Source organism: Pezoporus wallicus, unplaced genomic scaffold, assembly GCF_028554395.1.
Source record: "Pezoporus wallicus isolate ANWC-B61680 ecotype Strahan unplaced genomic scaffold, APGP_CSIRO_Pwel_v1 contig_7178, whole genome shotgun sequence".
Taxonomy (NCBI): Eukaryota; Metazoa; Chordata; class Aves; order Psittaciformes; family Psittacidae; genus Pezoporus; species Pezoporus wallicus.
The window spans coordinates 2296187-2323028 of record NW_026636884.1 but is presented as its reverse complement, the minus strand read 5'-3'; the positions used below and the strand labels follow the sequence as shown (position 1 = coordinate 2323028).

The following is a 26842-nucleotide window of genomic DNA, read 5'->3' as shown; positions in this document are numbered from 1 at the left end:
TTCATTAAAAATACCCTGTGTCAGACAGTAACTTACATGTTATAGATCATGGTTTTGGTTTTGTGGGTTTTTTTCTTCTTGTTTTGTTGGTTTTGTGGGGGTGTTTTGCTTTTTCTTGGAAAAGCTGTTTTCTGTGTAGTAAGAGCCTCTTCTACTCTAATTCATTTAGATTTTCTTATGCACTGTGCCCTCTGGATAAAGAACAGTATCCAGTTTCTTCAGAAAACTTGACTTGGAAGTCACTACCTCTGTCTGGGGAAAAAAAAAAAAAACCAAAACCAAACCCCAAAACCAACTAAATTGGAGACCTCTCCTCCATCCTTATAGTAGGGGCTTTATTACAGCAATGTGTCAGGTACAGGCTGGTACAACACAGCTCCAGTCATCCCTGAAGTTCAACTGAAACATCTGACCTGATGAAGAGCACACATGAATCTTGCATGCAATAGGATTCTAGAAAAATGCTTTGTGGATAGCACATTACACAGACTCCTGTACATTAAATAGGCAGCACAGTATAAGGAAACTGGTTACAAAAACCGCTTGCTAAGAGTCTTCCTCATGGCTCCACAGAAGCAGAAACAAACAATGCTGAGGGAGCAGCTTTTGTTAGTCTTCCATTTGGATATAAATTTAATAGAAGGAACTTGTTACCTGCATTATACCAAAATGCAGTGCTATACAAGAAATGCAGGAGTACTGTGGTGACTGATGTTATATTTTATACAACTTTCATATCCAGGCCCCTTTTACTACCAGCAAAGACTCATTCAGAGAATGAAAGAAATGTGTGAGCTTTACCTTCCACTATACAACTTCAGTTATTAAACAGCAACTTTTTACTACTGTCTATGCACAACACTAACTTGCAATACTGCAAGTGGAATGGCATTACAAGGCTGATAACATCTCAGTACACTTAAGTAGGATGCTTTGGTAACCAAGAAATGTAACTACAGTTTGAGAAGCAAGGATTCCATCCTGAACAATCATAGCTATTTATTTCTGGTACAGGCATCTGGTGCTTTTTTTTCTGAATACAGATGATGCAGGAGCAAGCTGTAGTCACTGCAATAGCGAGCATGGTAAGATACCATTGGTAGACTTCAGCTTGCACCATAAGGGTAACGAAGTATCTACTATGAAAGCAACACAAGAACCTTTTTGATCAGAATAAAATTTAATATAAATTAACATCAGTGGTGTTAGGAACACTCAATTTCTGCATAGGTAATTAACCACAAGTTGATTTACATTCTTCACCTTTTAACTGTAATACAAATATTGCTCTTATGGTGTTGAACATCAAGCGTAAGTTCATCTCCAACCTGAACTTGGAGTGGCTCATCGAGAACAACTGCAGCTTGTTTCCAGTGTGAGGACTCATCAGATGTATTCAAGCTATGATCTTCATCAAGATATATGTGGTACCAGAAGGGAATTGCAGTGACTTGGCCAGACTTACAAATCTGTACCTGAAAATATTTAAAGTATTAATTTAATCACTTACCCCTTTTTCAAAGGGGTAAGAAAATAAAGTAGTTCAAACCATTTCAGAGATACTTGGAGCCAAGTAAATCCTGTATATTCAGCCAAGGTGAGCAATGAATGAGCAGCTCTGCAGGATAATTACATGCACTTCTAATTTCATATATGAACAACTCACCTTGACCTCTCTGCTGGAGCTGTTTAACAGAGGGTTCATGAGATCGAGCCTTAACAGCTCTGCTGGCTTGCTCAAGGGTACACATGGTAACGTGGAGAGATCCAAATACACACGAACGGGTACCTAAAAGTACAGACTGTAACATTAGGCATCAGCCATTAAAAAGGGCAAAATTTATCAGAATGCAGAAGTTTCTAGGAATTACTATAGTCCCTGTAGGAGACTGCCCAAATGCAAAACACACCCTTTTAATCCCTTTTGAAACATGACTGTTGGGATACAGGGTGGTGAAAGAGATCATAACAGCACAATCACTCTTTCATATTTTTCATACTCAGACAAAGCTTCTCCCATGCCAGTTCTAAACCAAATGTTACCCATCTTAGTTTATCTCAAGGTCCCTGTCTGGTCACAGAGGCCTCTCTTGATAACTTCAACAGTAAAAAAAAAAAAGTTTCAGCTCTTCACTTCTCTTGCAGTAGATACCTAAACTAAAAAGATGGACACCTGCAGGCTTTGAAGCTGTGTCTGTAAGACACCCACCAATTTCATACCTTGAACTGGTTGATGAATGGGGCTATGTTAAACCCAAGAGTTGGTTCTGTTCCTTGAACAGCGCTCTCCAGTAACAGAGACTCTGACTGTACGAGCATCCCATACACCAACACATACTGTGGGAAAATCTTCCCTCCATTGTGAAGTAAACACCTGTAAAGTGAGAGATTTCACCTCTAAAGCATGTCAATCAAAAGGAATTAAAACATTAACTACACTTAAGAAAGCACACTCCTCCTTCCTCTGAAGTCAAGTGTTCAGGCATTTCAGTTTGATTCCATTTGACCAGACAGCTATATCATACCAAAGGAAAACATGTCATGTAATGCTAAACTATGGAACTAAGTAATTTGTTCTTAGTGCCCATACTGGAAACAGTGATAGCCCAGTACCTGTAGGGGGCCTACATGAAAGCTGGAGAGGGACTTTCTACAAGATCGTTTAGTGATAGGATACGGGGGAACGGCTTTAAACTGACAAAGGGGAGACTGAGATGAGATTTTAGGAATAATTCTTTCTTGTGAATGTGGTGAGGCACTGGCACAGGTTGCCCAGAGAAGTTGTGGCTGCTCCATCCCTGGCAGTGTTCAAGACCAGGTTGGATGGGGCCTTGAGCAAGCTGGTCTAGTGGAAGGTGACGCTGCCCATGGCAGAGGAATTGGAACTGGATGAGCTTTAAGGTCCCTTCCAACCCAAGCCTTTCTATGGTTCTATGATATTTCAATATAAAGACAGTGAGACTGATTCATAGCAGCAGCATCTAATACTGAAGAACTGGCAGAAATGCCTAATGAAACTGGAAGTCAGGAAGTACATCAGGTTGGGAGGCACTGGTTAAGAAGGCAGCATAGCATAACCATAGGGAAACAAAACCTGCTGGGAATTTAAGTCACCCTTCTGTAAGCATTGAACTAAAATGGACAGCAATATGGGAGATAGCACTTTTTCCTGAGAAAACAGCTGAGCCTTGCTTGGTCTCTTACTGCAGAATATCACACTGCTGAGAGCAGCAACGTGACAGAAGCTTTCAGCACAGTATCAAACACCTCCAGTTCAAAAGATGGTGTTTCAGGTTTTCTTTTCCTACAGCATACCTCTTCATAGGAATCAGAGCTCAGTAATGCACTATTGAATGTATTTTCACACCAACAGATTTGTGTATGACAAAGGTCAGTAGTTTACCATGTGTTCTTACAGAAAAAAAGAAAAAAAAAATCAAATAATCCAAAGATTCATCCAAAATTTTGAAAAGATAATGAACATTAATCACCTGGAATACTCTGCCATCACTAAGCAAGAAGACGAGCAGAAAAGATTCCCCAGCACCACAAAAGGGGATAAACCTGTTTCTCATTTACTTCTTTTGCTACTCATTTCCATTACTTCATTCCTCTTGCTCTGCATTCCTTCCCACCCTCCCCTACCACAGCTAGCAACTCTGCTGCTGCTTCCCTGGCTGTTCTAACACCATGTGTTTATATTCTTGCACATTGTTCCTGCACCACTTTGACATGTACAAAAGCTACCTCAGTTATTACTAAGGTGCTGGCTATCCTGGGAACTTCTCTTGGGAATAAGCTTTTCCATTCATATTCTTGCATACACAGTATGAAAGTGAAATCTTGACACTTTTTGTAAAAGATACATGTATGCAATAGTCACACCAGAGACACTCTGGGAAGTTCAATCTCTTCAGAGCAAAAGGTTTTCCTGCTCTATAGAACCAACACAGCAGTAATTTCACAGTTAAAATTACTATCTTTAAAAGTTTTCAGATAGCTACTAGATAGTAGGTAATATTAACTAGATAGTAGATAATAGACAGTATTCCTAGTAATACTTCTGTCCATTTATACTCTACCTGGATATTGCAGCCTTTTCCATCACCTCCTGCTGGATTAAACCTGATGTCTCTATAACATCCAAGATAATAATACTCCACAATTTGTCTGATTTGGGTCTCTGTAGCACAGCACTTTCATCGTCCAAGTGGCTGAGCCAAAACTCTAATGTTTCCTTAGGAAAATGGTTAGCTTCTGAAATTACATTAAGTGCTGCCTGATGCTGTTCTTTCTCAACAGAGCTGTAGGCTCTAACTGGTCCAAGTTTGCCAGCTATAATTGGCAGGATGGAGAAGCCTTCAGATACATCTAAAACATACAAAGGATCAGGAGCCACATCTAAAAAGCTCTTGCTTTGATTCTCTCGGAGGTTCATCCCACTGCCATGTCCATCAATGTCCATGGACTGCGATTCCTTACTGGGATTTAATGCTGACAGCACTTTGTCCATGGCAGCTTTAAAGCATTTATGGTACAGTACATTGTTCAGCAGGGCTATTTCTGTGGATTCCAGCACACACACTTGAGCATTGCCATCCTGTTTGCTGGTTGTCTGAAGGCCAGCCAGGGCATCACATAGCTCAGCCTCATTGCCCAAACTCAGTGTGTCATCCCTGTCACTGAAGTCCATCCCACACTCAGAAGACAAAGAAGAAATCTTCTGGATCTTCAAGTAGCAGTCTTGGCAGCACACTTCCATCAGCACTGTATCTCCAGTCTTCACAGAATAATCTTTGCAAAACAGCACAAAGAAGTCGGGTCAGTTACTTCATGGCAAATAGCAGGGATGCAGCCATACAGTGCTTAAACTAACAAAACAAACAAGAGTATTCTCTCATTCTTCTATTAGATGTTACCAGTGTGTATGAAAGAACTTTTCCAGTCTGTAGCCCATAAGCAAAGATCTGCGACTGCGTGTTAAAATTTGCCTTAAACTGTCCCACACTAGGCAAAAATCCATTTATTCTCAAAATAAGCCTTTCCATGACAAACAGGTATTACTTTAAGTGTTCTATCAACAGCAGAGTGAAACAAGAACTGGTAAATAAATTCCTTCTCCTTTAAAATGAAAAATACTAAATATTTACATTTTAATACTTCCTGTATCACAGAATGGCTGGGGTTGGAAGGGCAGGAGCAGTGAGCAATTCCTACCTCACCTCCCTTTCACAAATCACATCTTGTCAAGTAGAGACAGCCAGTAGCCCCGCTTTTTGGGGTTACTCCACAATGCATTTCATTTAGTACAGAAATAAAAACAACTTAATGGAAACCTCTCTCCCAGATCTTAAGCAGGCCCCTTATTTGCTTCACAGCAGAGCCCCACAAATAAGCCCTGATGCAGGGACTATGCATTACAGCCCACAGACTTGATCAGGAACTACCTCACAGCTACTCGCTCTTGAACTTCTCCAAAACCTATTTGCTGCCACTACCTAACCTCTGAGATAACCTATCTCAAAACCAAAATGAAACCAAGTTAGTGTACCACAACAGTGGACATACCAGGGAGGCCCTGCACAGGATAGACTGCCTGCTCCCAGCAAGTTTCCTCAATGGGACTTGTAGATAAAGCATGCTCATCATCTAGCTGTAGCACAAACCACACCACAACAGCATCTAGTATTCCTCCTTCAGTGACTGGCAGGCTGAGCTTCCAGGGCTTTCTAGCTGCAAGGCTTTTCAGCTCCTGACCAAAGTGGAAAGAGAAAGAGTGTCAGAGTTTCTTTCTGTAAACAGAAGAAAGTTTTTTCTTACACTGGGTCATGCAAGTTTCTACACCAATCCATGAGGGCACCTAAGAAAAATGTTGTTAACAAGCCACTACAATACCAATTATCATCATTAGTCAATAGCATAGGAACTCTCTCCCCAAACGCAAGTGCAATTACCCACATGACTAACCCACATCACTCAGCTATTAAAGCAAACATTCCTACATCCAAGAACATATGTATTAAAAAAACACTGAAAACTGCAAGAAAGGCTTTAGCCTGGCAAGGCTTGCCTTATGAGAAGTAATAAAACTAGAGCCAGTCTTTTGGGCTGGATTCAATGTGCCAATGCTTACGCACATGCTTCACTTAAAATCTGTGTTCGGTCAGTTCTAGAAATAATGTAAGAACAAGCACTGAATTCACTCGAACAGAGGTTCAGCAAAATCATTATAAAAACACTAAGTCTGAGGGTATTTGCTATCAGGGCTACAGGCTTTATGTAGAAGCTAAGTCATGTACAATTTCACTACTGGAAAGAGCCATGATCTTCCCCAATGGGATCAGGTTATCAATTCTCCAGTACTCCTAAAAAAGTTTAGGATACGTAATAGGAATTATGTCTTCTTCCAGGTAAAATTTATTCTCCTCAGTAATTGCCTTCTGCTACCACCATGAACCACACAAAAGTCCCAGATTTAATGTCTCAGATGGTTCTGGCATAAACTAATTAATAGGAGGTCAAGCACGAGGGACCAAAGATTCTCTGAGTCACAACCTTCTGCTTCGTAACAGCCTTTCCTAAACATTCATCAGCTTTCTGATCTGCTTATGTCCTCTCTAAGTTTCAATCCTAAAATACACAGGACAAAAGAGAAGTTCCAATCTAAGAACATGAGTAGCTCTCATATGATGCAGTTTTTACCTCCCCCGCCCATTCACATTCTGTGTTCTCCAAGAGTTGGGCTACCACTCTTCTCACAACTGAGAAATAGCTGAACAATGCACGTGTTAAAATTACAGAATACTAATAAAGTTCATAGCAAGATCTCACTGTTCTTCAATAAAAGTGCTTTCCTTCTGTCATTTTTTCCTGTACATCTTCATCTGGAGAGGCAGAACAGTAAGCTGAAGCTTTACTGGTAGTAAGCCTCTTGAAGCAAGAGAGCATGAGCACAAACATGCACCTGTTTCTCAGTTTCTGGGAAGTTATAGCTGTTTAGAAGTGTATTTGATATTAAAAAATACTCTTCTTGATTATTCCTCAAAAGCAGTAGGCCCAAGGTTCTCATCCACCGGTCCTAGTAACTGTAGTGCTATATCCCTACCCTATTAAGTCATACAAAAGACTTAAAAAACCCACTTGAGTGCAGTTATTTCAGCTTTCCTCCTCTATACCATGCTGCTTATCCCATTTTGATTCTTCACATTGTCCACTACATAAAAGTTTTTCTATTACTTATGACAATTAGAGACTGAAACAGCTCTAGCACATCATGATGCCAATTTGTTGGGGGTAGTTAAAGAGACAGCAAAAGAAAATAAAGCTATGATGCAGGAACAGGCAGTAAAAACCCCATAATGATGCTATGCCACATATGCCTTCTGAATGAGAAAAAGATAGTTTGTATTAAAAAAAAAATTTAAAAAAATGAATGGTACTACAAACAGAAGGAAAAGTTACAGGAAAAAAAGCAATTATCAAATTTCCTATGCCTTGAACCACAGTTTCTCAAATTCTCCATACAGTAACTTCTCATGAAAATTAGAAACAGCCAGTATCTGTAATTGTTGGCAAGAGCACAGTTTCTTTAGGGCCTGAAAGTGAGACTGAGCTTTAATTACCAGCTGCTGAGGTAAACACTCACTTGCACTCCCAGTGGCACTGATCTGCTGCCAGCAAACACTTACACAGGTAGTACCTAGCTGGGTGTGAGTGTCTGTAATTACAGCCACATCTCATTCCCCTGCCTGAGAGAAACCGAGTTGCTGCTGCTAATAATAGCACTAATAAAGTACTCAGCATAACTCACGATGCCTTTTGAATTTCAACTTATTGTTTCTCTGATCTGTATTAATGTCCTTGAAACCTCCAACAACTCGGTTTGAGAGATACCATTGTACTGTATTTTAAGTTTTGTTTTCAGTTTTGTTAATTTAGGTCTGGATAGTTAGTACAAGCAGAGTAAATGCTACATCCCTCTAATTCTTTGAAATACAAGGTTAGAAAAAGGGTATTTGAAACTACCTTCCTAGTGCTAAGTGATTTCTGATCTCAATTTCAATCTTTAGTAGGTAATTCTATTACTGTTTGTAAATATAGCAGCTTGTTGGGATTCTTTTTATTATTATTGTTCTAATAACAGCACAGACAAATTTTCTATTTTTTATGTGCACCAACTGAAAACCCAGGTGTAGCCATGACAAAACTAAAAAGATCAAACAAACATCCCCAGGCTGAAAGTAACTTACCTGTGTTTCAAACTGCCATATTTGCTCAGGGACAAAGTCACAAGAAACAGTAACCAGTAACTCTAAATAAATTAACTGCATTTCTTCCCTTTACTGGTATCTTGCAACTTCATGACAGGAACACTCCATAAGTCTTAACTGAAACTTCAAAGGAGCATTTCTGAAAGATGGTCTGAAAAGTAACACCGCTCTTTACTCCTTAAAATTACCTTTAGTTGTCTGCCAGCCTGCAGATGCTTAAGAGTAGGCATCTCATAACAGTAATAGTTTCTTATTGATGCTAGAAGCAGAAGCAACATTAGGTCACAGAGAGATTGCTCCCAGTAGTGTACTGAAGAGCCTTGTCTTATTTCATTTTTAATCTCAGGATGTCAGACAAGCCAACTAGGAAAAGCTATTGATTCAGAAAGACTGCAATTCCTGGCCAAGCAGAAGCCAAGAATAATTTCATTTATATAAAAGAATCTATTTTAAGCTCTGTCTCAATGCTAACTCCTCACCACAGGTCAATAAGAAAGAAACACACCACAGATCAATGTATCATATTTTTAGCATGCTCAGCTGAAAGTGGCTGAGGTACCTGCCTTACAGTTCAGGCCTATTCAGTACACCCATACAAACGTATTTTGTGCAAAATACACAAAGTAATGACACCATATTTTAAAACGCCGTATTACAGAAATACTGTAAGATATCAAAGGAGCTGAAGGGTAGAATCAAGCTGGCTGAAGAGGGTAATTTTTTCATCTCCCCTCTCTTGTACATTTATCCATCTACACTTGCAAACATTTTTAAGTCAGATGTAAACGACATCCTTACTTTTGTCTTCAAGAGCTTATTGAATACTCTAGAGGAATAAATTAAGTCAGCTTCACAACTGCATAAAGCATTAACGATGGGTCTATTGCATCCTTCCTTCCCCTCTCTGTAGCAAGGCTGGCAGTTGTTTGATGCTAGGGTGAGCTAGTTTAGGGAACTAAACTATGACGAACAAATAAAAAAACTTCACCTTCAAAACCTCAGGGACTGTCATTTGGTGATTCACATCACCACAGGACCAGACAAATACCAAGATCAGCAGAGGATTTCACTGCAGATCTGCCAACTTTGCACTTGCAAACTGTTCTGAAACTGAACCCAGAAACCACATAACATATGGGGCTGTCATTATTCACAGATTACTTATAAAGGACGCATAAAAAGAATCATTACCTGCAGACTGTTGAAATCCACTGTCATTACCTGGCAGGGCTCTGTCAGAGGTACGTAGCCTCCAGGAATACGACTGAGCTTCTCAGTGGTGTAAGGTTCAACAGTCTCCTCTGAACCAGCAGAACCATATGTTGGACTAAAGAACTGCACTGAATTTGACAAGTGCACACCAGCAATTTCTTGCATCCCCACTCTGGGAGTAAAAAGGAAAAAAAGAAGAAATTAAACTTCAAATAATTTGAAAAACAAAGTAATAAAAATCCTTCCAGGCTTCGTAAGTATTTCTAAACGCAGAGTGTAAGAATAGAAGAGATAATACAAGATAATAAAACAATTCTGTGGGTTTTTTATTATGTTCAGAGAAGCTCTAAAGCACAGAAAACGCACAACGCTTTCAAGAATCAGAACTGAATGCTGTCACTAAGAACTGAAAAAAAAGCGCTGTGTGTCCTTTGTCAAAGGCCACAGACTTTCTTTCCCTTAAGCACAACTCACTGGGTCTTCACAGAGAACGAGAGAAAATATACACTGTGATAATAAGAAAAAATAAGGCTTTTCTTCTGCTGCTGCATTAGAAAGGTAACAAGGGTGCTTCTTTCAGAAGAGCAGAATAGTAGGATAGTAGGAACAAAGATAGATATACAATAGGAAAATGCATTTTTGGAGTCTCTGACTTTCATTTTGCAGTACTTTTATATACTTTTCATACGCAATCTATGCGGAGTAAGGTATTTCTTCTCATAGTTACAGAGCTGCAAAGAAAGTCCCAGCACAGATTTCTAGGCAAAAGGCTTTGACAACTCAGAATACATGCATCCTCTCTTCTAAGGCAGAAGATCAGTTATGTTTCTAGAAACAGCCAAAAAACTTCAAAGAATGCTGTAACTGCTTGTCGTGGTTTAAACCCAGTCAGGTAACTTGTTCACTCACTCCCAGTGAGTGGTGCCGAGCTGACAACAATCAAGGTCCGTGTTCGTCTCCCTCCCTGCACCGGGGCTCTCCCCTTCCCCGCTCCCGGAGGAACGGGGAGGAGGATCGAGAGAGTGCAACTCCTACGGGTTGAGACAAGAACAGTCCAGCAACAAATCACCATCGCTACTATCAGCTAAAACAATGATAAGGGAAAATAACAAGGGAAGAGAATACGATACCACCGGCCAAGAAAACGAGTTCCACCCGGAAGTTCCTGTCCTTCCGGGTAACTCCCAGTTACCCCCCACCCCGGGCATGACGTGCTGTGGTATGGAATACCTCCCCGGCTAGCCCGGGTCAGGCGCCCCGTCTCTGCTTCCTCACAGCTTCCCCTCTTCCCTGGCAGAGCATGAGCCTCACAGAGTCCTTGGTCAGGGTAAACATCACTTAGCAACAACCGACAACATCGGCTTCACCAACACTGTTCTCAAAACTAGAAGTCAAAACACAGCACTGCACCAGTTAACACAAAGGAAAAAACATGACTGCTACTGCTGAACCCAGGACATTATCCACCCCTTATTCCATACCATTCACGTCGTGCTCAGATCCCACATTTTCAATACACCATCGCTCTCCCACATATATACATCCATATACATACAGACCAAGAGGAAAAAAATCATTTTCTTAGTGCATGGACCAATCCCTATAATGCTGCCGAGTCCATCCGGTCCATGATGTTCCAAGTTCATTCTCTGTTGGGATGATGGCTGGAGGGAAGTCAGGGCCAGTCGCTGGTGACCTGGAGACATCTAGTTGATGGGCTATAAAAGCATTACACAGCAGGCAACAGCATACAATTGAGTTCACTGGCTGTTTTCCCCTAAAATCAAATCCCCTTGAGGTATACATCGGACTTCCCCATCTTCCCGCATTACCCACCAAGTATATCCAGGTCCCTGAGCAAAAGCAATCCCACGAGTGGGTTTGCCTTTACCTGAAGCAGGAATAACCCAGACTGTCTTCCCCAGCAAATTCTTCATATGCACCACGGGAACTTTGTCCCCCTCTACAATATGTAAAAGTTCTGACTGGGCTGGGCCAGCCCTGTTGGCAGATCCTCTGGTGTTGACCAACCAGGTGGCCTTTGGTAAATGTGTATCCCAATGCTTGAAAGTTCCCCCACCCATCGCTCTCAGTGTAGTTTTTAACAGCCCATTGTACCGTTCGATTTTCCCAGAGGCTGGTGCATGGTAGGGGATGTGATATACCCACTCAATGCCATGCTCTTTGGCCCAAATATCTATAAGGTTATTCCGGAAATGAGTCCCATTGTCTGACTCAATTCTCTCTGGGGTGCCGTGTCGCCACAAAATCTGTTTCTCAAGGCCCAGGATGGTGTTCCGGGCAGTGGCATGGGGCACAGCGTATGTTTCCAGCCACCCGGTGGTTGCTTCCACCATGGTAAGCACATGGCGCTTGCCTTGGCGGGTTGGTGGCAGTGTGATATAGTCAATCTGCCAGGCCTCCCCATATTTATACTTCAACCATCGTCCTCCATACCAAAGAGGCTTTAACCGCTTGGCTTGTTTAATTGCAGCACATGTTTCACACTCATGAATAACCTGGGCAATAGTGTCCATTGTTAAGTCCACCCCTCGGTCACGGGCCCATCTATATGTTGCATCTCTGCCCTGATGGCCTGAAGTGTCATGGGCCCACCGGGCCAGAAATAATTCACCTTTATGTTGCCAATCTAAGTCCATCTGAGCCACTTCAATCTTAGCCGCTTTATCCACTTGTTGGTTGTTCTGGTGTTCCTCAGTGGCCCGACTCTTGGGTACATGGGCATCTACATGACGTACCTTCACCACCAGGTTCTGCACCCGGGCAGCAATATCTTTCCACAGTGCAGCAGCCCAGATGGGTTTACCTCTGCGTTGCCAGTTGCTCTGCTTCCATTGCTTCAACCACCCCCACAGGGCATTTGCCACCATCCATGAGTCAGTATAGAGATAAAGTACTGGCCACTTTTCTCGTTCAGCAATGTCCAGGGCCAGCTGGATGGCTTTCACCTCGGCAAATTGACTCGATTCACCCTCTCCTTCAGCAGTTTCTGCAACTTGTCGTCCAGGACTCCATACAGCTGCCTTCCATCTCCGATGCTTTCCCACAATACGGCAAGAGCCATCAGTAAACAAGGCATACTGCTTTTCACTTTCTGACAGTTTATTATATGGTGGGGCCTCTTCAGCACGCACCACCTCCTCCTCTGGTGACATTCCGAAATCTTTGCCCTCTGGCCAGTCCATGATGACTTCTAGAATGCCTGGACGACTGGGATTTCCTATTCGAGTTCGTTGTGTAATTAGTGCAGCCCATTTACTCCATGTAGCATCAGTTGCATGATGTGTAGAGGAGACCCTGCCTTTGAACATCCAGCCCAGCACGGGCAGCCGGGGTGCCAGGAGGAGCTGTGCTTCAGTGCCAATCACTTCCAAAGCAGCTCGAACCCCTTCATAGGCTGCCAGTATCTCTTTCTCAGTTGGGGTATAGCTGGCCTCAGATCCTTTGTATCCCCGACTCCAAAAGCCGAGGGGTCGACCTCGAGTCTCCCCTGGAGCTTTCTGCCAGAGGCTCCAGGTAGGACCGTTCTCCCCAGCTGCAGTGTACAGTACATTTTTTACATCTGGCCCGGTCCGGACTGGTCCAAGGGCTACTGCATGAACTATCTCACGTTTAATTTGCTCAAAGGCTTGTTGCTGCTCAGGGCCCCATTTAAAATCATTCTTCTTCCGGGTCACATGATAGAGAGGGCTTACAATCGAACTGTAATTTGGGATGTGCATTCTCCAGAACCCCACTGCACCCAAGAAAGCTTGCGTTTCTTTCTTATTAGTTGGTGGAGACATTGCTGTTATCTTGTTGATCACATCTGTGGGGATCTGTCTACGTCCATCTTGCCATTTTATTCCCAAAAATTGAATCTCCTGTGCAGGTCCCTTGACCTTACTCCGTTTTATGGCAAAACCGGCTTTCAGCAGGATTTGGATTATTTTCCTCCCTTTCTCAAAGACTTCTTCCGCTGTATCGCCCCACACAATAATGTCATCAATGTATTGCAGGTGTTCTGGAGCTTGCCCCTGTTCCAGTGCAGTCTGGATCAGTCCATGGCAAATGGTAGGGCTGTGTTTCCACCCCTGGGGCAGTCGGTTCCAAGTGAACTGGACACCCCTCCAAGTAAAAGCAAACTGTGGCCTGCACTCTGCTGCCAAAGGAATGGAGAAAAATGCATTGGCAATATCAATCGTGGCATACCACTTGGCTGCTTTTGACTCTAGTTCATACTGAAGTTCTAGCATGTCCGGCAGCACTCAATGGTGGTGTGACTTCATTCAGGCCACGATAGTCTGTTAGTCTCCATTCTCCATCAGACTTTCGCACTGGCCATATGGGGCTATTGAAGGGTGAGGGCCCTGCTGACACCCCCTGACTCTACGGATCAGCTGATGGATTGAACAATAGGACGTCTTTTGTTAATAGCTGAGACGCGTGTTGGTACACGTGAGGAGCTGGATAAATCAGATACATCGTCCCTCAATTTGTCGAGGTCCTGGGACAGTTTTTTCACAGCTGAGATGATGGAAGGAGTGAGATTGTCTTCGAACTCGGAGTTTATGAACCATTTCATCCACTGTTAGTGGTACTATGTCATTCCAGGTCACTGTTGCCAATGAATGGGCATATGATGACGGTGCATTCCGTGTAAGTTTTCGCCACATGGGTCGTGTACATTCAACTTCATCTGGATCTATAGGTGTATCCCCGTTATTCGGCTTGATGTGATAGATCATCTCTACGATGGCCGATTCCCTCAGAGACTGGATGCCTTTGTCTATAGTAGTCCACTTGGCCGAACGACTCGTAACATCGTCCTTGTAAGGAAACCTTTCTTTCACAGCTGCCAAGAGCCTCCTCCAAAGGCTGAGGGACTTTTTCTCTCTTGCAATTGCTTTGTCAATTCCCCCTTCTCTAGCAAGTGATCCCAGCTGCTTGGCTTCTGTACCTTCTAGTTCGTGACCATCGGCCCCATTGTCCCAGCATCGGAGTAACCAGGTGATGATGTGCTCCCCTGGTTGACGGGTAAAATCTTTTCGCATATTCCGCAGCTCGGTTGAGGTCCGAGGTCGAGAAGTTACCTCTTCTTCTTCTTCTTCGTCATGTGAGGATGACTCCTGATCAGATTCTGGACCGGGTGGTGAATTCATTGGTTCTTCATCTCGCTTCACCCTTTTTGCCTCCTTTTTGCTTGTTCTCTTGCGTACAGGGGCAACTGATATTGGTACGAATTGGTCCTCTGGTTTGGCTGCAGTGATTATCACTGTGGTTTGAGTAGCGACTGTACTTGTTGCTGGGGGTGGTGTAGCTACCGTGCTTGGAGCTGGGGTAACCGCGCTGTCTGTTGCAGTTGAAGTTTGAGCAGCTGCTGTACTTGCCACTGGGGTAGCTGCGCAGTTCATTGCAGCCAAAGTTTGAGTAGCGACTGTCACTTTGCCCTCAAATCCGCCGACATTCTTTTCCTTTTGAAGGTGCTGGATAGCGTTGAACAAGGCCCTGTAAGCATAGGCCAAGCCACAGCACGTTGCCGTGATTTGTCCATCTCTGGTATGGCCAGAATGACCACACACCTCATTTAAGTGTTTTACTAATTCTTCTGGATTTTGCAGTTGTTCGGTAGTGAAATTCCAAAGTACTGGAGGGGCCCACTGACCTAGATACTTGCCCATACTATCCCACACACCCTGCCACTCATGGCTGTCCAGCCTCAGGGAAAATCTCTCGGTCCTCCTACATCGTCGTTTGACCCCAGACAAGACCCAAACCTGAATCTGCTTAACTCTTGAAATCAGTAGTGGGCAAAACACACTCTGTATGCGTGTTAGCATGGTGATTCCCATCACCATCAGCAAACAAGTCTCAACAGCATTAAAAGGCCATTCAAAAAATTCAAAACTCTCAAATGTAAATGGTCTGGGGGGACGACTAGGAGGGTAAAAGGATGTCTCCTTCACAGGTTGGGCACCTGAGAAGGAGAAAAAAGATGTGTAATTGCTAAGCACCTCCATCATATACCTCCCAAAGTATAAAGGTGGTGACCACACTGGGAACATAAGCCAGATCAGTTTCATGATCAATGATTCTATTGTATTACAAGTCATTACCATAAAGTACAATGGGATAAAAACCTTAGCCCAAGCCCCACACTTGAAAAACACTAATACAGCCAATACCGGATGGACGTAAGATATGGTATACTGAAACTGTGAGATCAAGAGGAAAAACCTTGAGAGCCAATAAATCAGCATTGTGACGAGTGACTATCAATCCAGTCAGATCTGTTCTTATCTCAACCCCTCGTGCCCCACGTTGGGCGCCAAAAAGAACTGTCGTGGTTTAAACCCAGTCAGGTAACTTGTTCACTCACTCCCAGTGAGTGGTGCCGAGCTGACAACAATCAAGGTCCGTGTTCGTCTCCCCCCCCTCCCTGCACCGGGGCTCTCCCCTTCCCCGCTCCCGGAGGAACGGGGAGGAGGATCGAGAGAGTGCAACTCCTACGGGCTGAGACAAGAACAGTCCAGCAACAAATCACCACCGCTACTATCAGCTAAAACAATGATAAGGGAAAATAACAAGGGAAGAGAATACGATACCACCGGCCAAGAAAACGAGTTCCACCCGGAAGCTCCTGTCCTTCCGGGTAACTCCCAGTTACCCCCCACCCCGGGCATGATGTGCTGTGGTATGGAATACCTCCCCGGCTAGCCCGGGTCAGGCGCCCCGTCTCTGCTTCCTCACAGCTTCCCCTCTTCCCTGGCAGAGCATGAGCCTCACAGAGTCCTTGGTCAGGGTAAACATCACTTAGCAACAACCGACAACATCGGCTTCACCAACGCTGTTCTCAAAACTAGAAGTCAAAACACAGCACTGCACCAGTTAACACAAAGGAAAAAAACATGACTGCTACTGCTGAACCCAGGACACTGCTTTAAACCAATTACATACACTGCCAATCTCTTAGGTCTGAGGACTTAAGGTATATTCTTATTTTCAAAGTATGGGTTAGGAAGTTAAACAAGTCTTGCACAAGCCACACTTTAGATCATCCTGAAAAAGTGTATCTGCCTGTGAAGGACTTCACGCTTCCCATTTCAATGACAGCTATCAAGCACATCTGCACTCTTACAGTGAAATCTATCACTCAGCAGTTGAAATAACAACTAGTTAAAATTCGATTTCTAGAGCTACTTTAAATTCTGAATTCCTTTCACAGGAACCTTCCCTCACTGCAAAAGCTCTCCCTGCAGCTAAGTATGATCAGGCAGGCTCTCTGATAATGTTCTCAGGTATGGTCATCTTGAAGCTCCCAATTGCAGAATCAAGTAAATTGCCCCTTATCATATCCTGGATTCTTAGGCAAATATATTCTGTCAATTATGCATAGAGATAAAACACAAAAATAAATCAGGTTCCATCTTTGGAGCCAATTCCCTAGCAATTAAAGCATATATGGCATATAGAAAGCATGAAGTAGCAAGTACTTCACAACATACTAAGAAATACAGTAATGAGAATCTTCTCACCTGCTCAGTGAAGTAATTTAGATATTCTAACAACAAGGATGAGACTTTTCTCCTTCATTTGAGAATCCATGTATTATTTTAAAAGAAATACAACCAAACAGAACAGCTGCTGCCCAAGAACTATATTATGGAAAAGGTCAGCAGATTATTGTATTTTTATGAACTCTCCTGGCTTCAATATATAGCACAAAAGTAGAACCATTTCATTGCCCATCTCTCCAGGACCTTATCGACTAAAAATTAAACATTAAAAAATCCTGAAACCTGTAATTCTCACAGTGACTTGAATTAGTAAATTAACCCATATTCTGGCATTTTTGTTCAAAATGACCAAATGTAGACGCGCTACAGTAGCACACCTATGATCTCCTAGAATATTGCTCTACTGTTGCATATGACTCCCAAAAGATACCTATTTCCAACTTGAAAACCAATATGTAGTATACTCTGGTATCTTAAAACTTCAGTGGAAGTCTAAACTTATCCTTACTAGAACTCAGATCTTCTCACAAGTTTGTCAGTTAATTTATTCTTCTGAAAGTAAACACATTTCACATGGATGTGAAACAACTGCCTCAAAGAGGGAGCAATGACTTCAGGAGATTAAGGAAAATTCAGGATGATTTCAGGAAAATTACAGCTAACCCTAAAATAAAATGAGGTAAAAAATTATACAACACCACAACGGAGTTGGGCCCTACAGTCATTCTTGGAGACGCAAGCAATGAGTACAAGCAGCACCAGCTGTAGTAAAGAAACATTACAGTTATCCCTAAATCATCAGGTAATGAAGCCACAGCAAGGGGCAAACCAGCACAAAACTTACTGTAAAGCTGGCACACAGAATTCCAAGAAAATTGGTGTGGTTTATCTAGAATTTCACTATACCCTAGGATTAAAAAAAAAAAAAAAAAAAGGCAGAGCACAGGAAATGCAGGATAACTTTAAATTACTAAAACAAAGGGACAGATGAACAGATCAGCCACAGATAGATGATACGCAAGATTATCAACAACTGGAGTGAAACGGGATTCCCTCCCTCAGTAAGGTGAATCAGTGTTTCACTAGGCATCCTGCTCAAACAAGAAACCAACACCCAAATTCCAAAGTTTTGCTGCAGATCATGAACACACTTGAGGAAGTGTGGAGACATGCACATTTGAGTAATTCAGAGATCTGTATAGCATAAATCTGAGAATAGGCATGTGTTTTCCATAAAGCTTAATAGCACTTATTAAAATAAACTTAAGGCAAGCATTCTTACTGGAGCAAAAAAGGGATCTCAAAACTATAAAGGCAGACAAACTAAGTGATATTTTTCTTCCTATAGTATATAATTAACTTGTGTCAATCATTTCAGTCCTACCAGCCACCTGACCTTAAACTATACTGTTAGAACAGATTGTTAATTCAACAATCCAAACTTTACAGTACATTAATTCTCATTCTGAAAAGTCATGCCATGTTTTAAGGCAAAATCCTATCTTTCAATTGATGAATAATTAACTTCTAAAAGGAGGTTCTTCTATGCTCATCGACTATGGGAACTTCAGTCTCTTTCTGTCTATTGTCCAGGTCTACTGCATTAGAAATAGCACTGATGCAGCCTGGCTATTTTCCATTCAGTACACTGAAGCTCTTGCAAAAGTTACCGTTTTCTTTGATCTCCGATAAATCCTGAACAAAATACATCAAGTCCTAGCCTCTCAGGCAGAGACTGCCTCCATGCAGTGATACTGTGCTAGAAGATGAGAATAAAAATTACTATCAAAATAACTGATACACAGTCAGAACAGGCCCAGCAAAGAAACCCTGCTGTATGCTAGCTGAGAATTAGGCAAGGCACACATTCAGAAAGATAATCCTAGGTGGGGTTAACACTTCAGCTTTACAAAATCCTATTCTCATCTTCTGAAAGGGTTACATCCAGCAGCATGGTATAGAGCAGATCATAAAGAAAGTAAAATGAGGATAAAGGCCAAGTGATAATCCAAGAAACTCCAACACAGAAACTGAGAAGTAATTTTACTTTTAAAGAATTAGATGTCTTTAGTATATGTTAACAGCATGTGTGCCAGCATAACTGAAAATCAAGTATTTCTGATGAAGTATCCAGAAAGTCTGAACCACAAGGGGGCTAGGATGAGGGAAGGACTGTGAGAACAGGAATCTTTTTAGTGAAACAGATAATCAGCCAGTCAAACAATAAGGAGAACAATACACAAAGAATCCTCAATAGAAACCACTGGTCTTTCTTCCCAAGTAACAAATATGGGTTCAAACTGTGCTGGACTTTAAAACGTACCTGTGATGTCTACGTATCTCTTTGCATTCTACTGCCATCCCAAATATTGTAGCACTTGCAGGAATAACTCTGCCGTAGTCTCCAGTACTGAAATCTTGATTTTTAGGCTGTGAAACATAAGCAACAGCATGCAATGAGACAGATCAATTTCTACCATTACTGCAAAGCCTAGGTTAATTAATTAATTAAAAATCATTAATGAGCCATTCAAGATTACAGTTAAAACATCAGAAAGTTATTGGTGACTAGTAAAGTTTCTGGTCTTTGTCATTCCAGCTGACCATTTAAGGAGTTTCTTAAATACAGTGTTTCAATTTATCTATGCATCAGATACTTTTCGGTCTCCACTTCCTCTGTGTAATTCTAAAAGTGCTTTTTAATTAGTATCCTGCTAGAATACATTGAAACATTTGAGGACCTTTCCTTAAAGCATCATGCCTACACTTAACGCTAGAGGTCATCAGTTGCAGTTCAAGAGAACACAAAAGGTTTCTGTCAGATAAGACTTTTAAAAATTAGTTGGAATCAAGGCAACATCAAAACAAAAGGTAAGTCCTTCTATTTCATAAGTCCTAACAGAGGTTAACTCTTACAAGAATTACTGTCATATTACTTTGCTTAACATATGCTAGATAAAATGCCAAACACAATGTCAAATCCAAGACCCAGCAGAATTGTTCAGTCTTTCAAAAAAAGTTCAAAGCCAGCAAAAATAAAGAGCATAAATATATGGCATATTTAGCATATTATAACTGACTGTTCCCTAGTGTTAAGAGAATAATTCTGCTGTAATGTATAATTCTGCTTAGACCAACAACTTTTGGTTACTAGTTGATATCTCAAAATGACCAGGTTGTAGTCATGATTTCAGGAGAACAGTGCCTTTAAAATACATACAAACCACTTTGGTGTTATTTACTAGTGGGAGGATGGCGAAGATGGGGGCTGATGGGGAAGGAATGAACAGTGATCAGGAGTGACACATCTCTGTATGATGGAAGGTTTTACTAGGGAACATGCACTGCAACTACCCGCCTGCCCAGAACACAAGCTCACGGAAGTAAAACGTATGCAGTTGCCTCACTGCCTTTCACCAAAATCAAATTTCACTGAACAAACCCAGACCACCCATTTTTAAAATACCAATATGCATAAAATATTTACAAGACAGTTGTTCCTCGTTCATGTATTTCTGTGAATGGCACATGCACACACACTAATATCTACCACACAAAACAGGAATCCTATTTATATGTATATACCCACATCACCCACCTTTGGTTGTAAAAGCAAATGTTCCCAAGCATGTATCAAGCTCTCCACAATTCCTTCTCCAAATAAACCAGCATCAACTGTTTCTGTGACAACCAAGGAAACTCTAGATAAGAAAAAGAGCACCATAAAATACACTGTGTAACACACATTCCTATCAACAGTTATTCTTTTAAAGAAAAAAAAAAAACCTACCACATCAACGTGAACTCAGAGCAAAACTTCTACCAGTGTTCTGAAGTTTCAATACAGATAGGCAACTTAATTCTTCCAACAAACGACATGTTTTGATTTGTTAGAAGTTATTCAAGATGCAGATACAAGAGAATAAATACTGTGCAAGAGTTTATCATAAGGCTTCTTGTTCAACATTTCTAAATAAATCATGTGGGAAAAATCTAGCCAAAACAGGAAGATGTTGCAGCCTGGGCACACAGCCAGGGATACTGCAGAACACATACTTTGTCTGCATCTTGTGCAAGAATATACATCCAAGCATCCATGTTAAAAAAGAATTTAAAAAAACCCAAACACAAAACTGTAATTAAATCACAAATTATTATACAGACTACCAGACACCCTTTGGATTTAAATTAAAACACATGTAGCATGGCAGGACATTTCCTGAACAATTTACTCCTGACAGGTGAAATCCCATAACTCATCATATACACTATGAGATCAGTTGCTGTACCTCAGCTGACATAATTAAGACAAGGCTTGACTACCACACTAAACCAATGGAGCTTCATCATATCAGATTATGAGCTTGTATCGTCACCAGACACTCTGTTAGTAATTAGAAATAAAATTGATTGTTTCCTTCCCACATTTAATCTGCATACCTCATGGTGGTAAGCTGAAATGATAAACCAGTCTTCACATGTACCAAACCAAACCAAAAACCCCTCAGATCTCTACCTGCTAGAAATTTACAGATCCTCTTGAAGAACTCCTGCTGATTTGGACAGTGAGCAAGGAGGAGCGGGGTAGCATAGAAAGCCTGGATCATGCATGTTGACAGCTGTTATACTGATCAAATTCTAATTTGCCAAGAGCAATTCCAAGCTGCTCATTTGACCCAGTATGCTTTACTGTGCTTTAGAAGACACTATTCAACATTGGAAAATCAGCTACTTAATTTTCCAAAGCACATTAATATCTGCTATGCAGACAGGTGCACAGATGTGTATATAGAAACACAAACCTATTCTCACAGGACAAACTGCAATGCAGTAGGGTGCTGACATTCACAGTTTGAGTCAGACCAGCCATGACCAGCCTTCCAGATGCAAACTACACACATCATGCGGCACTTCCTTGCCTCCAAAGTAGCACTCTCCTTATGGGATACTGGAAAGGGGAGGTTTTCCCTCAATGCCTGATCAGAAGAGGCAAACAATCTGCAACTTCAGATCTCCCTCACAGAAGTTGACATGGAGTTGCAGGATGCAGAATGCCCCAGAAACAGTCTTACTTTGCAGGCTGTTACATAACTCCACCCTATTCATGGGCTGCAGAAGTAAGACACAGTTGTTAAGTATAAAAGTGTTAAAATTATTTTTAGAACGTATTAATCCAATTTTTCTCTTCCTATTGCTGCAACATAATTGCAAATGCATTTGCCCCAAAGCTTCCAACATCACAGAATTTAAATCCTTAATTTATGACACTGTTGATCTACCACAGAAATTAGTATGATCTAAAGAACATGTTACCATTTCTACACTGCTCTATAAAAACATAAAACATACAGAGAAGCTTTTCACATTACGGGCAATAGGCAAAGTTATTTCTTGTTTAGGTCACGGGGTATTTTCTATCTTCTTGAAATCAAGAGCAAATAAAAATCACAACAGTGAGTTACAATGTACCTTTCAGGTATGTGCTTTGGAATTTCTATATCGAGTGACTTCAAATGCAGAAGTTTAATCTTTCTTTCCATGTTATTTGCTGCCACCACATCACAGGCTAGTTCATACATTGTCTTTGACAACTCACAGGCATAGACAAGGGATGCTCCTGCCTTTTTTGCAAACATACTGAAAAAAACAAGAATTCAGGCTTTTACTTAAAATGCTTCAAACTGGAGGGGAAAGCATGACAATATACTGAATTTTATTAAGTCCTATTTCTGCATCTGCTTCAGATTCTAAGAAAACAGTGCAAGTTTATAGATCACCATTAAGTGAACTAGTATCTCTTGTGTGATTATTGATACCACACAAATGAATACCCTCTTGATATGCTATCATAAAAAAAAAATAAATTGAGGTAGCATAATGATACTCCCCCAGCTATGCTCAATTCACTCTTTATACTAGACTCAATACTTAAAGACAGGACATATGACATTACAACTGCAAAACCAACACCAGTAATTAAATTTATACAGCAGCTATTGCCAAAAAAGCTTCTGCAACAATTTTAAAATAGGGGTTCAAAAAATTCTGCTAGACACTAACATCCAGACTGACATCTGAAAGCTTTAAGTTTTGTCTCAATAAAAGGCATGAAAGTATTTTTTCCCCACTAGCAATGAGATTTTGAGAGACAACAAATATGCTTCTATTAAGTTCATGATAAATACGTATTTCTGACGCACCTCAAAATACCTGTTCCTGTTCCAACATCAAGGACAGATTTGCACCCTGAGTGGACAGCATTCTCAATTGCTTTTAGGTAAGTAAGGTTCCTCCTGGTATCATTGAGCATGATGAAGTGCCAGCGCTCTACAAGCCAGTTTGCAACACGGTAAAAATTCTCCTTTGCATCAGCAAAGTCTGGGTTAAGCTTCACTGCTTTATGAAAATATCCAGCTGCTTCATCTCGAAAGCCCATTCTAATAGTCAAAATGACAAATAGAAAGTATGCATTCAACTGCTACATATTTGTAAATATCTGTGGGTCTGTAAAGAGGTCTTACATCAGTTAAAAGACAATGGAAATATTTTGCTTTAGTTAGAAAGATTATCTTTAGAAACACTGATACTAACTTTTGACAAAGAATGAATTACAGCTCTACATCAAATCACTTTAAAATGCAAAGGTAGTCCAAAAATACCATTGTGCACCAGCCTTCATCTACATCCTTTGACAAACTAGAACAGGTTTTACAAGAACTTACTGCAACAATAGGACATCAGCAAGTTGCAATCCAGTCTCACAGATTTTCAAGTCAAGAGAATGCTACAAACCCCAAAACTGCTTTACTCTATTTAACTGGATATACTTCAAAGCAAGCAAATTCTGACTTGTCAGTGCTTGCACTAAGTAGCAATTTTTAAGACTGAATTGTGAACCTGAAGCAAGTTTTTATACTACTTATAGGATAGTCTCAAATCAGGCAGCACTGAAAAAACAAAAAAAAAATCTATAAAATGCAAGAAACATGTATGTTTTAGTACAATGCTGAGAGAATTGTTCCTTAAAACAAAGTAATCACAAAAAGAAAACCTAATTAAAACTATGTGGATCCATAACCTATGATTTCAATCTTAAATTCCAACCTCAGAAGATTTTGGAACCCTGAGCAACAACAAATCACCATGCTTTGGACTGCTCAGAGAAAGCAGGAAAAGAATGCTTTACATTAATAAATAAAAGCATAAGCTCCAAACATTTAAGAACAGCCTACACAGGATATACACGACCAGCTTGTTCACTTCAAAGGTCTGTTATATGTGACCTCACGAAGAACCATCATTAAAAAACAGTATTAAGAAGCAGCAGTGCTGAGGAATCTAACAGGAAAGAAAGATTTTTTTTTTTCCATTTATGCTCTATGACATGTATTTTAACACTGGCTACTCTTTTAAGCTGACAGTTTTGAAGTCCAACAGTACACACTACACAGCATACGCCTGCATTTCCTTTTAAATGCTTTTTATCTGCTCTGCTAAATTGGGCCTTGTTAACATGCAATATTAAGTATGAACCTTACAAAAACTGCATATACATTACTACGAACCTGAAAAGATGTTCTCCCATACTATTACATATCACTTCATCATCTGGGTACAGTTCAAGTGCTTGCTCATAACAGTTAAACAGATCTTGAATCCGTGCCAGAGAATCTAGCTCTTCTGCCCATTTGAAGAGAGTAAACTGAAATGTTTCCTAGAAAATAAAACACATACCACTGAGGTGCTGGTAGTTACCAGAAATAGGGAACCAAGCCCTGAAAACATCTAGAGGTATCCTGACATGCACCTCAACACTCTCATTTCCCTAAGCAGCAGCATACAATTGTTTGCTATCACCCCAAATTATCTGGCTCACTTGAAGAAGCAGAAATAAGCTCTCAAATATCACCACCCAGCAGCACATATATACTAAGAGCCTGCAGACTATACTACAAGCCAATACTAATAAGGCCTTATTTTTATTAAACATAGTTGACACACACAGACTAAAACTGTATCGCTTCTCTTCCCACATGCATACAAAGCCTATTAAACAAGTTATTGACTATATTTTTAATGCCTTCTGCTTCTATTTTGAAGACAAAACAGGAGAATCAGTTACATACAACAAATCACAAACACAAAAGGTGTCCGAAAGCCTCAAAAGGAATACAGTAAATAAAAGTGTTTAAAGCAATTCAAAGTGCACTTACTTTTACACTAGTTTTTAACTCAGGAGCTAGATTTAGTACCAGGAGATAGTGAGCATATGCAGTCCCAAAATCCTGGTCCTCCAAGCAATGCTGAGCACTCTGCAAAGACCTGGAAACCAGCTCCCGCCTGCCAGCTTCCTGACCACCTCTGTGAATTTTAGAGTTAGAGTTGGGCATCATGAAAGCTGCAAATACTCGCTCTTCCTAAATAAAATAAAATAAAAGAGTTGTGTATCCTGTAGGCCAAAAAGGTTGCACACATTTTAATTTTTACTGACATTAGTAAAGGCATCATCCTCCCTCTAGACCAAGTACTAAGCATTCAAAACCATGGTAATCTCTATGCCACTGACAATTCCATCAGCTTCAAAATGAGCATCCACCATTCAAAAGTCAAGCACACATCATGTTTATGTTAGGCCAGGGTAATCTGGGCAAGCTTATGCTTCTTCGCTTCTTAAAATTAAATTGTATAATACGTATTTTAGCACGTCTCTGACCAAATACTGGACAAACACCAGAAGTACATGCACTCATCATGCACATAGTTTTATGATCGACCACAAAATCTGCAGGTCAAAACTCCACTTCAACAGTACCTTCATAAATCAAAGCCTCCCAGAGAAAGAGCTGACGATCTCACAGTTTATTTCACACAAGGCAACATGACTACTTTTCCCCTTAACAAAACATGAAAGCGCTATGAGAATAGGCACATTTTTACAACTTTTAAGGCTTACTTACGTAGGAGTGCCTAATACCGCCTTTCAGGTTTTCAGATGTATTCTAAAGCTGAAGACTGAGCACGTCTTCAGCTGTTACATGGAGAAAGACTGCAAGAAACACAGCACCATCACAACTAGGCTTTTTATTTTCCTTAAAACAAACAAACAAACAAACATCGGCCACGTCTCAAGCAAGCACCAGCAACATACTCAAGGGCATGCAAAACCAGGAAGTGCCTCGCAAATTCGCCTGCCCCACGGATTTAGGGGCCCCGGGAAAGCGAGAACGAGGGGAGCCGCGGGAAAGTCTGCCAGGCCGCGCTACCTCCAGACACCGCCCCACTCGCAGGACGAGCCCCAGGGCCCTGCCACGGCGCAGGGAAAACAGCAGTGTAGGGTGGGGGTCTTCCCGTGCGGCCAGACCGGGGCGCCGAGCTCTCCCAGGGCCATCACCTGCTCGGCACGGAACCGGACTCCCGAACGCACCAGCCACACACTCCGCGCTGCCGCCGCCATTTTAGAGTCGTGCAGAGGTCATCGCGCATGCGCACGGCGGATACAGCAGTTGGCAGGCGACCGCTGAGGGGAGTGCCCGCCGCCCGGTCAGTACCCCATAGATTTCGATGTGGTTACAGATAGGGAACAAGATTCCCCGGATTTAGCTTAACTTTGCTGCCCAGCTAAAGGGCGATAGCGTGTGGGGGGGGAAAATTAGCACCTGTGGGATATGGAGAGGGAGAAAAAACCGAAACATATAGGCAGTTATCATCTGTGAGTGACAGTGAGCTGGAGTGTATCAAACACTGTAAGGAGCCACTATTTCCAATACCATGATTCTGCAAACTTGTTCAACTGTATTTTTTTTTGGTTAAAAGAAATGCCAGATGGATAGCATAAATGCTTTA

General features: G+C 41.4%; 1 protein-coding gene across 6 annotated transcripts; it reads right to left on the bottom strand.

Annotated features, from left to right (window-relative positions):
* Window positions 1-1161: 1161 nt before the first annotated feature.
* Window positions 1162-26058, bottom strand: PRMT9 (protein arginine methyltransferase 9). Of its 6 annotated transcripts, none has more exons than XM_057402051.1 (13): window positions 25957-26058; window positions 25213-25416; window positions 24565-24713; window positions 23200-23436; window positions 22469-22636; window positions 20598-20700; window positions 19323-19429; window positions 9462-9654; window positions 5569-5752; window positions 4083-4794; window positions 2221-2374; window positions 1667-1789; window positions 1162-1475 (listed from the first exon to the last, which is right to left on the bottom strand). In XM_057402051.1, the coding sequence occupies exons 2-13, from the start codon at window positions 25390-25392 to the stop codon at window positions 1260-1262; spliced, it is 2526 nt and encodes an 841-aa protein (XP_057258034.1). In that variant the 5' UTR covers window positions 25393-25416; window positions 25957-26058; the 3' UTR covers window positions 1162-1259. The 6 variants fall into 6 exon arrangements, 5 of the variants coding, with proteins under 5 accessions (XP_057258034.1, XP_057258033.1, XP_057258035.1 ...); XM_057402050.1 differs by having other exon boundaries at window positions 25953-26044; XR_008971308.1 differs by lacking the exon at window positions 2221-2374 and having other exon boundaries at window positions 1250-1475; window positions 25953-26045.
* Window positions 26059-26842: the final 784 nt, after the last annotated feature.

What these genes read in the sequence shown, in the direction of transcription:
- PRMT9 (XM_057402051.1), bottom strand. Translation starts at nt 25,392, where the DNA reads ATGATGCCCAACTCTAACTCTAAAATTCACAGAGGTGGTCAGGAAGCT. An exon ending in AGTTAAAAACTAGTGTAAAA is followed by an intron (nt 24,714 to 25,212) that starts GTAAGTGCACTT and finishes TTTATTTTCTAG; the next exon opens with GAAACATTTCAGTTTACTCT. An exon ending in GAAAAGGCTGCAATATCCAG is followed by an intron (nt 2,375 to 4,082) that starts GTAGAGTATAAA and finishes CTCACTTTACAG; the next exon opens with GTGTTTACTTCACAATGGAG.